General features: G+C 42.1%; 1 protein-coding gene and 1 pseudogene across 1 annotated transcript; both read left to right on the top strand.

The window, feature by feature from the left end:
• The first annotated feature begins 802 nt into the window (after positions 1 to 802).
• LOC109892424 (ubiquitin-conjugating enzyme E2 R2) lies at positions 803 to 13881 on the top strand. The gene is made up of 6 exons (XM_020484947.2): positions 803 to 1439; positions 1820 to 2009; positions 7996 to 8082; positions 8168 to 8265; positions 9109 to 9243; positions 9369 to 13881. Exons 2-6 carry the CDS (start codon positions 1833 to 1835, stop codon positions 9658 to 9660), a joined length of 789 nt encoding a protein of 262 aa, XP_020340536.1. The 5' UTR covers positions 803 to 1439; positions 1820 to 1832; the 3' UTR covers positions 9661 to 13881.
• On the top strand, positions 10077 to 10223 carry LOC116376251 (uncharacterized; annotated as a pseudogene).
• Positions 13882 to 15168: the final 1287 nt, after the last annotated feature.

The following is a 15168-nucleotide window of genomic DNA, read 5'->3' on the forward strand; positions in this document are numbered from 1 at the left end:
CCATCAGGCTGTAATTTCATAAAGTAGATGACTTAACTGTTGTCTCATTTATACTAGCGTGTTTGTCCTATTGTACTTTAATAGTAATTTATAACCATGTGTGAATCCTTTATCTTATAACTATTTGACAACCAAGATTACATTTTCTGTAGGCTACAGCAATAACCCCTTGGCAAGGAAATGTTTTAGCCTACAACACGTTTAAACTTTCAGTCTTGTAGAAGATTCCTCATGTGAAGGTGTGTGTCTGGGATGAGGTGTGTGGAAATACACATTGTGGTTTGACATGCAGCCCGTTGGCAGTGCTTGCTGTGACTTGTAGTGCAGTGCATGGCAGGCGGTATGGAAGCGAGCCTAAATTAATTGACAACTCAAATCATTGCCCTGGCCAGATTGAAATGTGTCATTGGCCGGATTCGGCCCGTGGGGCTTGTGTTTGATAGTGTTCTAGAGTGACTCTAACTTGTTTTGTTATTGCTTTAATGGTATGAATTGTAAATGGGTTTGTCCTTGTCTCCCTCGGCAGAAGGGTTTCCTCACACATTAATTGCCCTAGGTCTGTGATTTCCCGAGACTAGGGTATAGAGACCAATTACCATTAAGGGTTTTATACCCATCATCTGGGTGCCAATTCACCATATTTTGTTGTCACTATTGAAAATCCATTGTCTATCAACTCTATCTGTAAATTATACGTGAGGAAAAACTATAGGCTTTAATTACATGAAATTATGTTATTGTCGATACATTAAAAACATGCCAAAGTGCACATCATTCTGGGAAGACCGCGCACGTTGGACGTGAGTCTAGCTACGCAAGTACGTCGTGGAGACACGCGCAATGATAGCCGGAAGCATCGATAGGGTGAGACTATAATTCGATGAAATTCACTGTATTTCGTAAGTGCAAAGCTTTCACTGTCTTTCTTTTTCACGAAAGTTAGCTCGATAAAATACAGACCTCTCGACGTGGCGGTGGAGGAAATGCTGTGAAGAAGGCAGTTCCTTTTTTCGACGAAGTTACTCGGTGGGGTTTGAGCTGACGTGGGGAGAAGTTCGAGATGCCAGAAAAGAGCAGATAAACAAACAGCCAGCGGATTAATCAACTGAGTGACTGTCCTAAGCAGGGGACACGGGGGAAATATCAACGAGACCAATTCGTCGCTAGAGTTTTGGACCCAAGAATGTCTCAAATAATTTTCTAACGTTGTTGTTTATCCCCATGCCAAGTGCCAGCAGTGGCACAAAGAAGAAAAATACCACGCGAGGAGAGAATTTTTTTCCCAATGTGTTCCTGTCCAGCTTGTCAAGATAGAACACTTCTGTCAATATGAAACTTGACATGATTTGACTGTATGCTTCACCAGTTACAAACTAAATATAGCTTGCTATATCCCATTGAAAACAGTACAAGATAGTACTAACACTGCGTGGATATAGGTAATTAATGTTTAATTAGCTTGAATCCATTTGAGTTGTCAAAGGCCTAATCGTTGCAGTCAGCCCCAGGCTTTGCTACACGATACAGAACATGTCCTACTTTGAATTCGACATGAATTCGCTATTTGCCAGCCTTGTCACTGCTTTCTCTGTACTCAAACTGCATGCAAATCTTCCTTAATAGCCTAATTAAACTATTGTTTAAATTGCTCCTGAGGTTGTATAGGAGCCAACCGTATAAATGTATGGCCTGTGTATTTTTTTTTGTAGCCAGTAAGTCAACAAGGTCGAGTTATTAGTTGATTTGGTTGTCATTATACGTCAAACAGTAAACCTAGAAGGAGGAAATAAATGAATTCTGAAATGTCCCCTGGTGTCAGAAGTGGGATAGCCATGGCCCACCATTCGACGCCCAGTTCCCAGAAGGCCCTGATGATGGAGCTGAAGTCCCTGCAGGAGCAGCCAGTGGAGGGCTTCCGCATCGGCCTGGTGGAGGAGTCGAACCTTTACAACTGGGAGGTGGCCATCTTTGGCCCCCCCAACACACTGTACGAGGGAGGCTATTTTAAGGTGAGGTTACTGTGTAGGGGTGTAGCAGGTTTATGTGTGGTGAGCCAACCGCGGAGGGAGGGGGGTGGGTCATGGGTGGGATGTACAACAAGCTGCTTTGTTGCCTAAGGGTGTAGCAGGTTTGTGTATGTCTTCCCTCCAATCTCGCTCGCTTTGTCTGTTTCTCGCTTCCTTTCTTTCCCACTCACCCCCTCCCTACCCAGCCTCCTTCCCCCTTGCAGTTTGATCGTTACGCTCCAGACTCCTATTTTTAGCTGTGGACGGATATAAATGGCACCTAAGCATAGAGCGAGCGAGGAAGAGAAGGGCATGATGAGACTCTTCTCCTTTCCCCTGAGTGACTTATTCAGTGCGTCTAGTACACCACATTAGCATAAAAGTCTGGTGAGCGGGATCCCACATCCAGGCCATGGCATGTACTCTTCCAAGTGGGCAAAACTGGTTGCAATGACATCAGTGCAATGATTATTATAACGTATTTTGTGAGTGATGTCATTGTCAGGTTGTATACTGGTTGTAAAGTGAAGTTTTGTAAATGTTTTTCTAGCAACCACAAAATATCTATTTATCTGGTTATCGGACCAAATAACTATTAGGGCTGTGATGATACCAGTGTCGCAATATTTTTTTTCAAAAATGAAAGCCGAAGCTTGGAAAATAAATAATTACTCATGTGATTCTGGATGACAACATGTTTGTTTCCAACATTAGGGTTGTTTTGCTAAAGAAGTTAAATCCGCTTCGTGATTTGTTTCCTTGCCGCGATACTAACGAGTATCCCGATACTGGTATCGTCCCGGTTCTAATAACTACCAGTATTATCAGATAGCCTAACAACTAAAATGTGACGTATTTCTGAGGAACAAAGATGCCATGTGACTAATCTAGTTGCATGACGTCTTCTCAACCAGAAAACCGGTTTACAATTAGAGAACGACCAATCTTGATTTATTTTATTATTTTTGTGTCGATACCGATTTTTGGGCCTCAAGGAGGCTGATATTTTAGACTGATATTCAATATAATAAAAATGTTAGAAATTTGGTGACAATTTGCCAGAAACAGCCATGTATGCATTAATGAATCAATTTGAAAATCAAACAATACATTTAACTTTGGTAACAACAACAATCTAACTACATACCAGCATGGTAATAATTTAATATTTTATAATGGTAAATCTCTTGATAAACTGTGTAAATTAAGATTGCATAGTCCTACTCACAATATAGGTTAATACATATTTAATAGGAGTGTGTGCATGCATTGAATTACTGAGCTTGTTTTGGCTCACCAGTGGTGTCTATGGTGCTACAGATGACAAACAACATTTGGGTAGAAGCACCACTCCAGCATGTCGTGCCTGTATCTAAGGACATCATATAGGCACTGCTGTTAGTTTGAGAATATAAAATAACATATATTCAATGGAAATTGGTCCAACATAACGTCATGATTTGTGATCACAGATAGTATTTTTGTTAATTTTCTGTTATCGGGAAACTTTTTTTTTTCAGCTGTCAGGACACATCTCTAAACAACTCATCTGCCAGGACAAAATTAGAAACAACTCAGTTGGCTAGTTCAACTATCTGTCATGAAACAGGCAGGTTGTAACTTGAACCTATTGCTACGATTGGCTAGAGCGAGGCTGTAACCACGCTCTCTTTCACATCTCCTCACAGCTCTCTCCATTGCTCATATCACTTGTTACTGTTTATTGCTACTATGAGAACTAGCTCAATGGCGATGACATTTGCTTTCAAGCCATAAATATGGATAATATCTAACAATTAGAGCGAAGGTTGGAAAACAGATGAAACGACGATGCACGTTCTGTCTAAATTACTCTAATCTGCCCATAGTTTGAGAAGTGAGAATGCACACATGCTTGCTGATCTAAAGCTTATTGGTCTATAAACATGCAGGAAAATTCTTAGGTAGCTAAACCTATTGTCAACCTTTATTTTGGTATTTTAAAACACTACTTTCCCTGTTACGACAATCATCTAATCCAACTATTAACTGTCAATTTATGGATATGATTGCGGCTGGTCAGATCAACGCACCAGGAAATGGCTAATGTTACACTGCAAGTCAGATGGCTCGTTGCCAAAAAGGTTGCATGTTCAAAATGATAACCAGCTAACATTAGCTAACTATGTTGGGTATTAGCTCCTATCTGATCTTAGCACCATGTTTATCTAGTCAGCTTGCTAGTATAGTAGCTAATATAGCTATCTAACACCACAGATGAAAGGTGTTAGTTAGCAAAATAACATGAAGTCTATTGTTTGCACGTGTTAAAAGTGCTCTGTTTAGTAAAAAAAATATAGGGGCCATATAAATCAAATTCTATTGGTCACATACATGTGTTAAGCAGATGTTATTGCGGGTGTAGCAAAATGCTTGTGCTTCTAGCTCCGCCAGTGCAGTAATATCTAACAAGTAATATCTAACAGTTTCACAACGTATACACCAAAAAACACGTAAATCTAAGTACAAAATGGATTTAAGTATATGTATGTGCATATATATTAGTTAAGTTTGCATACACATAGGTTGGAGTCATTAAAACTCATTTTCAACCACTCCACAAATTTCTTGTTAACAAACTATAGTTTTGGGAAGTCCGTTAGGACATCTACTTTGTGCATGACACAAATCATTTTTCCAACAATTGTTTACAGACAGATTATTTCACTTATAATTCACTATCACAATTCAAGGTATTGGAATGGCCATCACAAAGCCCTGACCTCAATCCTATAGAAAATTTGTGGGCAGAACTGAAAAAGCGTGTGCGAGTAAGGAGGCCTACTAACCTGACTAAGTTACACCAGCTCTGTCCGGAGGAATGGGCCAAAATTCACCCAGCTTATTGTGGGAAGCTTGTAGAAGCGTTGGACTAGTAACCGAAAGGTTGCAAGTTCGAATCCCCGAGCTGACAAGGTACAAATCTGTCGTTCTGCCCATGAACAGGCAGTTAACCCACTGTTCCTAGGCCGTCATTGAAAATAAGAATTTGTTCTTAACTGACTTGCCTAGTAAAACATTTTAAAAAAAAAGGCTACCCAAAAACGTTTGACCCAAGTTAAACAATTTAAAGGCAATGCTACCACGTACTAATTGAGTGTATGTAAACTTCTGACCCACTGGGAATGTGATGAAAGAAATAAAAGCTGAAATAACTCATTCTCTCAACTATTCTGACATTTCACATTTTTTAAATAAAGTGGTGATCCTAACTGACCTAAAATATGGAATTTTTACTCTGATTCAATGTCAGGAATTGTGAAAAACTGAGTTTAAATGTATTTTGCTAAAGTGTATGTAAACCTACGACTTCAAATGTATGCACACACATACATATTTATATGTATGTATGTCAGAGCGGCATTGGACTAAGATAAAGTGGCATTTATATAGAGTACAGTATATACATATGAGATGGCTGATGCAATATTTAAACAGGTAAAGTGACTAAGATACTGTAGAATAGTTAGTATAGAGTATAGTTTACACTCGAGATGAGTAATGCAAGATACGGAGACATTATTAAAGTGGCCAGTGATTCCTAATCTGTCTATAGGCAGCCGCCCCTGACGTGCTAGTGATGGCTGTTTAGCAGTCTGATGGCCTTGAGATTGAAAACTAGCTTCTGTCTCTCGGTCTTAGCTTTGATGCACTTGTACTGACCTCGCCTTCTGGATGATAGCGGGGTGAACGGGCAGTGGCTCGGGTGGTTGATCTTTTTGGCCTTCCTGTGACATCGGGTGCTGTAGGTGTCCAGGAGGGGGATGTTTGGCCCCAGTAATGCATTGGGCAGACCGCACCACCCTCTGGAGAGCTTTGCGGTTGTGAGCGGTGCAGTTGCCATACCAGGCGGTGATACAGCCCGGCAGGATGCTCTCAATTGTGCATCTATAAAAGTTTGTGGTGGTTTTAAGCCTAATTTCGTTAGCCTCCTGAGGTTGAAGAGGCGCTATTGCGCCTTCTTCACTACACTGTGTGGGTGGACCATTTCAGTTTGTCAGTGATGTGAACGCCAAGGAAGCTTTCCACCTTTTCCACTGCGGTCCCATCGACGTGGATAGGGGGGTGCTCCCTCTGCTGTTTCCTGAAGTCCACGATCATCTCCTTTTAGTTTTGTTGACTTTGAGTGAGAGGTTATTTTCCTGGCACCACACTCCGAGACCTCCCCTTCTCTCATTGGTGTTGGTAATCATGCTTACTACTGTTGTGTCGTCTGCAAACTTGATTGAGTTGGAGGCGTGCTTTGCCACTCAGTCATGGGTGAACAGGGAGTACAGGAGGGGGCTGAACACGCACCCTTGTGGGGCCCCATTCCATTCTTGAGGATCAGCGAAGATGTGGTTTCCTACCTTCACCCACTGAGGGTGACCCGTCAGGAAGTTCAGGACCCAGTTGCACAGGTCGGGGTTCAGACTCAGGGCCTCGAGCTTGATGATGAGTTTGGAGGGTACTATGGTGTTGAATGCAGAGCTATAGTCAATGAACAGCATTCTTACATAGGTATGCTTCTTGTCCAGATAGGACAGGGCAGTGTGGTGGTGATTGTATCGTCTGTGGATCTATTGGGGTGGTAAGAAAGTTGAAGAGGGTCTAGGGTGGCAGCTAAGGTTGAGGTGATATGATCCTTGACTAGTCTCAAAGCACTTCATGTTGACATGGGTGAGTGCTATGGGGCGATTGTCATTTAGTTCAGTTACCTTTGCTTTCTTATGTACAGGGACAATGGTGGCCATCTTGAAGCATGTGGGGACAGCAGACTGGGATAGGGAGAGATTGAATAGCTCTGTGAACACACAAGCCAGCTGGTCTGCGCATGCTCTGAGGACACTGCTAGGGATACCATCTGGGCTGGCAGCCTTGCAAGGTTTAACACTCTTAAATGTCTTACTCACGTCGGGCATGGAGAAGAAGAGCCCACAGGTTCTTGATAGCGGTCCGCAAACCTACCACATGCGTCTTGTCTGAGCTGCTGAACTGTGACTGAGCTTTATCCCTATACTGACGTTTAGCCGGCTTGATTGCTTTGAGGAGGGAATAACTACACTGTTTGTATTCTTCCATATTCCTAGTCTTCTTGCCTTGGTTAATTGCGGTGGTCCGCGCTTTCAGTTTGGCGTGAATGCTCCCATCTATCCACGGTTTCTGGTTGGGGTAGGTTTTAATAGTCACAGTGGGTACAACATCTCCAATGCACTTCCTGATAAACTCATTCAACGTATCTGTATACACTACCATTCAAAAGTTTGGGGTCACTTAGAAATGTCCTTTTTGTTTAAAAAAAAAAGAAGCAAATTCTCAATTTTTTAAATAACATCAAATTGATCAGAAATACAGTAGACATTGTTAATGTTGTAAGTGACTATTACAGATGGAAACGGCAGATTTTTTAACTTTTTATTTTTATTGTATGCCTATGTAGCTATCAGAGGCCCATTATCAGCAACCATCAATCAATCCTGTGTTCCAATGGCATGCTGTGTTAGCTAATCCAAGTTTAGTATACAGCATTGTACGAGATCTTCAGTTTCTTGCCAATTTCTTGCATGGAAAAACCTTCATTTCTCAGAACAAGAATAGACTGACGAGTTTCAGAAGACAGGCCTTTGTTTCTGGCTAGTGAAGTGTATCAAGTAAAACTCACAACGAGCTTATCATGTCTGCACAGGGCATGTTTTGAAACGGTGATAATACTATCTGATGTGGAGCAGAGCAGTGCCTCTCCCCAAAGGGCTGGCGCTGCTGGACACAATGTTCTCACAGACCTCCATGCTTGCTCATACATACGGACACACACTTGGCCCCCAATAGCTCATACACACTAACATGACAAACTAGGGGATCATTCTCATGCTCTCTGAATTGTATCCAACTAATTTGAAGGGTTATTTGGCTTTAATAAATGGAATTAAATATGTCTGAAGCTGATGGTCCTTTCTGTTGTCTCTATCAGTCTCACATCAAGTTCCCCATCGACTACCCCTACTCCCCTCCGACCTTCCGTTTTCTCACCAAGATGTGGCATCCCAACATCTACGAGGTAAGTGTATTCCCAAAGTATATGAATCTTAACATATTTCAAGAGTTTTCTCCATCCAGAATTTGACTTTTTTGTGTTCCAACAGAACGGCGACGTGTGCATCTCCATCCTCCACCCTCCCGTTGATGACCCCCAGAGCGGGGAGCTCCCCTCAGAGAGATGGAACCCCACCCAGAACATCAGGTACCTCAACCCGCTTACAAACCTTGTGGTCTTTAATTATGGCATGCAATTGAAAACATTTAAAAGTGTTTCGCTACGGAAAACAAAAATAAGCTTTTAATAAGAATTTTATTTGCTGCCTAATGAGTACACTTTGGCTCAACCACAAAGCTCAAACACTTTGTTACTCAAGATGCACTTGATATCGCTTGATGAAATGGTGGAATCAAGCGAGTAGTTCCAAAAGGGCAAACATTGCACACCTGTATTTCTAATGATTTCCCATTTGTATTTGACCTAGGTCAGGTCTATCGCACTTCACATGTTTACCCATTTTGAGCACAAAAAAATGTAAATGAAAAGACAATCAACTTTTAGACTATACGTTGAAACAAATGACAGAGGACTACACATGCAGAAAAAGCCATTGACATCACAACCTTCCAGATCTTTGGGGGAGACCAAAAGACAATATGGAGTGTCATCATAATGCTTCAATTGGGGGTGTCAAAGGTTTAAAGGGCAGTGCTCGGGAGTAGACAGTCCCTAACAGTCAAAGTGCCAAAAGGATAATGCATGCCAGTCGGCGAGACACTTTCTCAACCCCCGGGGCAGGTTGAAAGTGCTAAGTGTGTGTTTAACCAAACATCCAGAGAGGAAGTAGCATCTAATGGAGCCACATGGGTGAAATGGTGAGGTAACATTGCTGTCACAGAGGAAGTCAGTTCAAATAACTCAATCATTCAAGGAAATCAAGTAAAGCCACATTACTTAGAAACTAAGGTAAAGGACCCATTGTAAATGAAATATTCAGGTAATGTTTTAGAGGACATAAAGTCAAATTAGTAACGTGTGTGTGTACAGGACCATCTTGTTGAGTGTGATCTCTCTGCTGAACGAGCCCAACACATTTTCACCGGCCAACGTGGATGCCTCCGTTATGTTCCGCAAGTGGAGGGACAGCAAGGGCAAGGACAAAGAATATGCTGAAATTATCAGGTAGAAAGGACACATGCACACTAACCCAACCATTTGATTTACCTTTTTCACAACAAAGTTGACACACACAGTCACAGTGAGTGAACCCTTTGCGATGTTTCTCTCCCCAACCCCGCCCCCAACAGGAAGCAGGTGGTGTCCACGGTGGCAGAGGCGGAGCGCGACGGTGTCAAGGTTCCCACTACGCTGGCTGAGTACTGCGTTCAGACTCGGGTTCCCTCCCAAGACAGCAGCTCAGACCTGCTCTACGATGACCTCTATGACGATGATATGGAGGAGGAGGAAGAGGAGGATGAAGATGAGGAGAGTGACATGGAGTCAGGAGGAGAGGCAGGGGGGACCAGTGGAGGAGAAGGAGGGGTCACTACTGGCTGCTATGACGACGACCAGGAGGATTCTGGAAACGAGGACTCTTGATGATGATGATGAACGCCCCAAATTGACGCCCCACTCCCTGCCACATCCGATCCTAGCTCCCTCCTGATCCTGTTAAGCCTGGATAATCACCTAAAACAAATACTTGTACGTCTGGTACATTGATAGTAAATTAATAACTGGACAAATTAGTGGATTCCAAATACAGGCGTGGTCGACCGCAAAATAAAACAAAAATATCTCCAAATATAATTTGTCTAGTTGAGAGCAGTCGGAAATGTCTTAATTTGTCCTTTTGATATTTGACTTGACCGCATGGTTTTGGTTTCCTTATTCGATGGTCACATAGTCAAAGCCTGCCTCCCTCGTCTGATGGATTGATAGAAAGCAGACAGTTGATGATGAACACAAACATACAGCCGAGCCCACAGGAGTTTGTTTTGTTGTGAGATGTGCAGATATCTGCTTTTTGGAGAGGATCAAGTGTAGTATCTGTTCATACCAGTTTAATATCCAAATGGAATTTATGAACAAGGAGTCGGAAAAGGGGCTTGCTCCATGTAACGACCCAGTATTGCAGTGCATCTGGGAACGGAGCACACACAAAAAGATGCAGCTGAATGGAATGTGTGCTACTGCGGTTGCTATTGTTTCTGTTCAACTGTCTGCGTTTTATCATGTCAGTAGACGCATTTGCTTTAAGTATGTTCCCGGGCTTAAGTCTTTAATTTTCTAACCAAATTCTCAGAACCCAGAAACCTCTTGGCCCCTTCACACCCTGGTAGTCTTTCATATTCAAGTGTAAGCTGGTTGGCTTTCTGTCTGGATGGCTGAAATTTGGTCTTTTTGTTAGCCTGGCAGGCTGTGTTGCTCAGTCAATGTGCCGCTCTTTCCGTCTCTGGCTTGTCTCACCCTCGTTGTCTCAGCCTCAGTCGTTATGTCTGTTTGACAAACACCCAAATCTACAGACAAACTGCCCTGACTGACCCCACTTTCACCCCACACCTCTGACCTCTCCAGAGCTGGGGTGTGTTCATTAGGAACCAAACGGCAGAAAACAGACAAACGGGGAAGGACTACCACTTGTTTTTGTTTTCCGTTGCAAAACAGTTTGCTACGGTGTTCCCTAATGAGTACGACCCTGTATAGGGCACTAGGAGGAAGTGCTGTCTCGGACATGGAACCAAAGGAGTTCATTCTCCTCTCCCGCCCGCCCTCCCTCCCTCTCTATCCATCCTTTCCCTGCCTCCAAACCTCAGGGCCTCCATAGACTCTCACTGGGAGAAAACCAGGGATGTAGTGGAGGACAAACGCACCTTAACACCGTCTACGCAACTATATGTTATGAAAAGTGTTCCTGCGCCTATTACGCTAAATTAGCGTTGTTAGCGTCTGCATCATTCATTCATTCAGCGTTTACCCACCTTATTTCTTTACTACTACATCCCTGGAGAGAGCTCACACTCAAACTGCTCCTCAGCTTGAGCTTGGTATTGTTTTAAAGGGTGTGTTTTTTGCAGGGGGGGGGGGGGGGGGGTGTTTTTAGAGGGAACTTCAGATCTCCAACACCATCGGTCCCCATGTCTCCTACCTTTTTCCCTTCCAACCTCTTTGTGAGTTAGTCAGAGTAGGTTGGTGGGAGGAGCTATAGGAGGATGGGCTCATTGTTATTGCTGCAATGGGATAAATGGACCAGATTCAAACATGTGGCTTCCATATGTTTGATGTGTTTGGAGAAGCTATAGAGCCCGTCCTCTATAGCTTCTCCCACAAGCCTCCTCTGGATTCAGTGTGTTTTTTTGTTTTTTTTCTCATCGCCACCCATTTCTGTGTGTTGCCCTCTTCCATTGGCCATGCTTCACAAAACTACACCAGAAAAGGCTTCTCATCATACATGCTTGATATGCTTTCTTGGAATTGGCGCAAACTCCTGGAATTCTAGTTAGCAAGCCAGTTAGGTGGTCAAAATGGAAAGTGAAGTTAAATGAGTGGGATTCTGTATTTTAATCAACTATTTACACATGCCAAGAGGCATTAGCCATTGTTTGTTTGTTAGCACATATAGCTAAAGAGCACATTTAGTTGTCCTCAACATTTATCAGCTAAGCTATGACTTGAGCACATGCCACATTGGTGATTCAGAGCTACATGGGCACTATTGCATTTTGTGTGTGAAAAAGGATGTTTCTTGAAACTCTGCTGCAAATACTTTGGCTAAAGAACAGCATAGGCCCTAAGTTGTAATGCTGAAGTTGTGTAAGTGGGGCAAAGTCACAGTCAGGCCAACCCATCAACTGTGCTCATTAGGCCTGCAGTTTTCATATGGGTGCGTGTGTGTTTTACCATTACCTGTTTAAAGGAACACAGGACCCGTTACACCTTTCACTCACATGGAGGTGCTGGCCTGGATTGTTTGCCAAGGAGATTACGTTTCATCACCGCTTCCAGTGACACTACAATCAATCAGTTATAGATAGGTGTGGAGTATTCATTTTCTGTTTGTAAGAGGGAGAGACTTGACTATTCAGTCTGAGGAAGACTATCAGAATGAGAACTTTCCTCCTACCTTGCTCTGTTGAACTGGGGCTGGCGTAAAGTCAAAAATGAGTTGACCGATGGATCACATGGATTGTTCTTCTCCTCAGCCACTGGCTGTTCAGGGATGTGATGTCAATGACCTGGGTGAGCCATGTCTCAATACTCTAAAATGACTTCCTCTCTTCACCCCCTTTTCTTCATGATCACTGATCGGTGAAAGGAGTGGATGCATTTCCACCATATTGCTTTTTTCCCCCCAACCTGCCATGTTCTTTCAGATCTGTGGTAATAAAGAGGGCAAGGAGAAGAGGGAAGGAAGCCATTGAAGAGTCCTGAGATGCAGCCGGGGGTACTGTCTCATGCTCACTGACATTTTGCCTTGTGTGTATTAACTAGTAGGAGACTGTTGGAACAGTGTTTACCTGGTTGAAATGACACTCGACTAGAAGGACCACATGCTAAGCTGTCAGACTCAGTGTTGCAAAGGTGGAGAGCAGTGGACAATTTTTCTCATGTATTGTGTGGGTAAGTGTGTGTGTGTTGATTTTAAGATGGTGATTTTCCCTCTGAGGCTGAAAATGGTCTCATTTGGACAAAAATCAACTGTCGCAGCCAGTGATGTGGACAATGCAGTCCTCCTTTTTTAATTTCATTTTCTCTACCTTTTGTGTTGAGGATGCAAATGTCACCTATAAAATGTATATTATAAAATGTTGAATGGACAGGATTGTCTGAAATGTCTTCAAATGTTCATTTATTATCTGTTGTAAATGATGACATTTGTTTCCTAGAAAGCATCAGCTGCTGTACTTTGACATGGAAAAACTGGGAATGACAAATTGTTTTTCAAAGCAGGTAGTAACCGTTGTAAAGACACTGGGCCCTGTTTGAGTAGTTTTCAAATGAGTCTTTCCTTACTAACCATTACTGAATCATCACGATTGTGTAGGTGAAAACCGGGGTTACACTACATACTAAAACACTGATCTGACATGAGATTGTATCCTCATCTTGAAAGTATCCAAACACTGCCCCAGTTTCTCACTGAATTTACCACAACTGTGCAACACAATTCTCCTGCCCTTTTTTAATAAAATTCCTAATTAAAATGGTATGAACCATTGGGCTATGCAATTATGGAAATTAAGCTTGAAGAGGGAAAGTGTAGGACAATTAAATAAGTTTAAACTCCCAACATTTTGTCCAACTTTCAAAGGACACACAGTTTAACTGAAAATTAATTTAAGGTGAAATCAACCATGTCCTTTTGCAGTGTCGAGAACTGGCTCACTGCTCTTGGCTCTTCTCAAATACGTTCACCACAGGAGTGCACATGTCCCCAATGGATGTAAAGACCTGCTCATTTTAATTTAAATATGAATCAAGATTAATTATTGTCAAAAGTACCTTCATCTGATTTCGCAAGCATGAAATGAGCCTCCGGCTGAATGATACCCTGGCTGGCCTGAGACTTAACTGGTGCACCTCCTGTGAAATACAACTTTCTGTCTCCACCTAGTGTTGATATTTGTTGCAGGAGCACATCTTGCTGACAGTGGAGTTGGGATTTATACACTACTGTATAGTTAATTGGATAAGGTAACTACTGCTGACATTGAGATCATAAACCTAAATCACCATTTTACTGTGTATTTTCAATACATATCTCAGGAGTAAAGCTGGAATATTGGAGACAAGTTATGTAATAAAGGTCCATTTTGAAGAGATGGTTTTTATTCTTGTTTAAAGTGCAAGACAAGTAGACTATTAGGCATTACAATATTAATGTGCAATTCTGCCACTTTTTAACCTCATCTCCAGCACCCTACCAGTGTCTGCATAGCTAGGTTTCCATCCTATTGGAGACAGATTTGAATGCGAATATTCTCAAATCTGCTCAAAACTATATGTGCATTTTCCCACCAGAGATTTTTCTATAAAAATGACTTATTGCGGGTAAAAGGCTGTGCGTGATGACGTAGGTCACATAAAATAACTTGGGTTAAATTCCCATGTACTGAATTAAAAATACAAATTAAATGGATTTCCATCGGTTTTGTCACAACTGTTGCGTTAGCACAATATAACCTATATACCTTACATTTGACTGTTTCCACTATCCAGTCTTTACTTTTTTCATGCATCAGGTAATTCATCGGCATGACATGCTTGGATGGAAACCTGGTTTGTGACATCACAGAGTATAGGATTAGAAGTGATTTTCAAAACCTGCAACGAGTTTCTAGCCAGAAGGCATAGCACACACCGGCCACGAAATATGTGTTTACAATACAGCGTTGGTAATAAGGCATTATTTGTTCGACCGCAACTTCAGGGGTAGCTAGCTTTAGCTTGGTACCTAGCTAGCACCAATACAACCACCCTGAAAACAATGAACAGTAGAAACTGCAGTCATTTTTATTAATCTTAGCCATGATTTTGGAATTCTTGTAAGTATTAGCTAGGTAGCCACTTGTTCGCCCATTGAAATTGAACTTCAGTTCATTAAATAAATAGCTAGCCAGTGACTTAACCCTGTTGCCCAAAGCTAACGTTTATGAGCAGCCAGCTAGCTTCATCTGGCTAGTGATGCTCGACCGGACCGGGTTATGTGTTGTGAAAATAGCCACAATAAGGATTAGGCACAATAGTGAAATTTGCGTTTTGCCTTCAAAATAAAAGTTCATATTTGAAAGTGATGCAGAATACTACAATTGATGGAATCACGCCATATGTAGCCTAGATCAGGTTAAACAATGCTAGAGTGTGGAGCAATTCAATTATAAATAAGTCTACTCAATGACTCCCACAGAACACAACTGTGAAGAATGTATGCAAATATTAGCATCTTAGTTCTTATTGTGGGAAATCACCTCCCCAGTCAGTGCGTATTGACATTCATATTTTTATTTATTTAACTAGGCAAGTCTGTTAAGAAGAAATTCTTATTTATAATGACGGCCTAGGAACAGTGGGTTAATTGCCTTGTTCAGGGGCAGAACAACAGATGTT

The sequence above is a fragment of the Oncorhynchus kisutch genome, linkage group LG1 (assembly GCF_002021735.2).
Source record: "Oncorhynchus kisutch isolate 150728-3 linkage group LG1, Okis_V2, whole genome shotgun sequence".
Taxonomy (NCBI): Eukaryota; Metazoa; Chordata; class Actinopteri; order Salmoniformes; family Salmonidae; genus Oncorhynchus; species Oncorhynchus kisutch.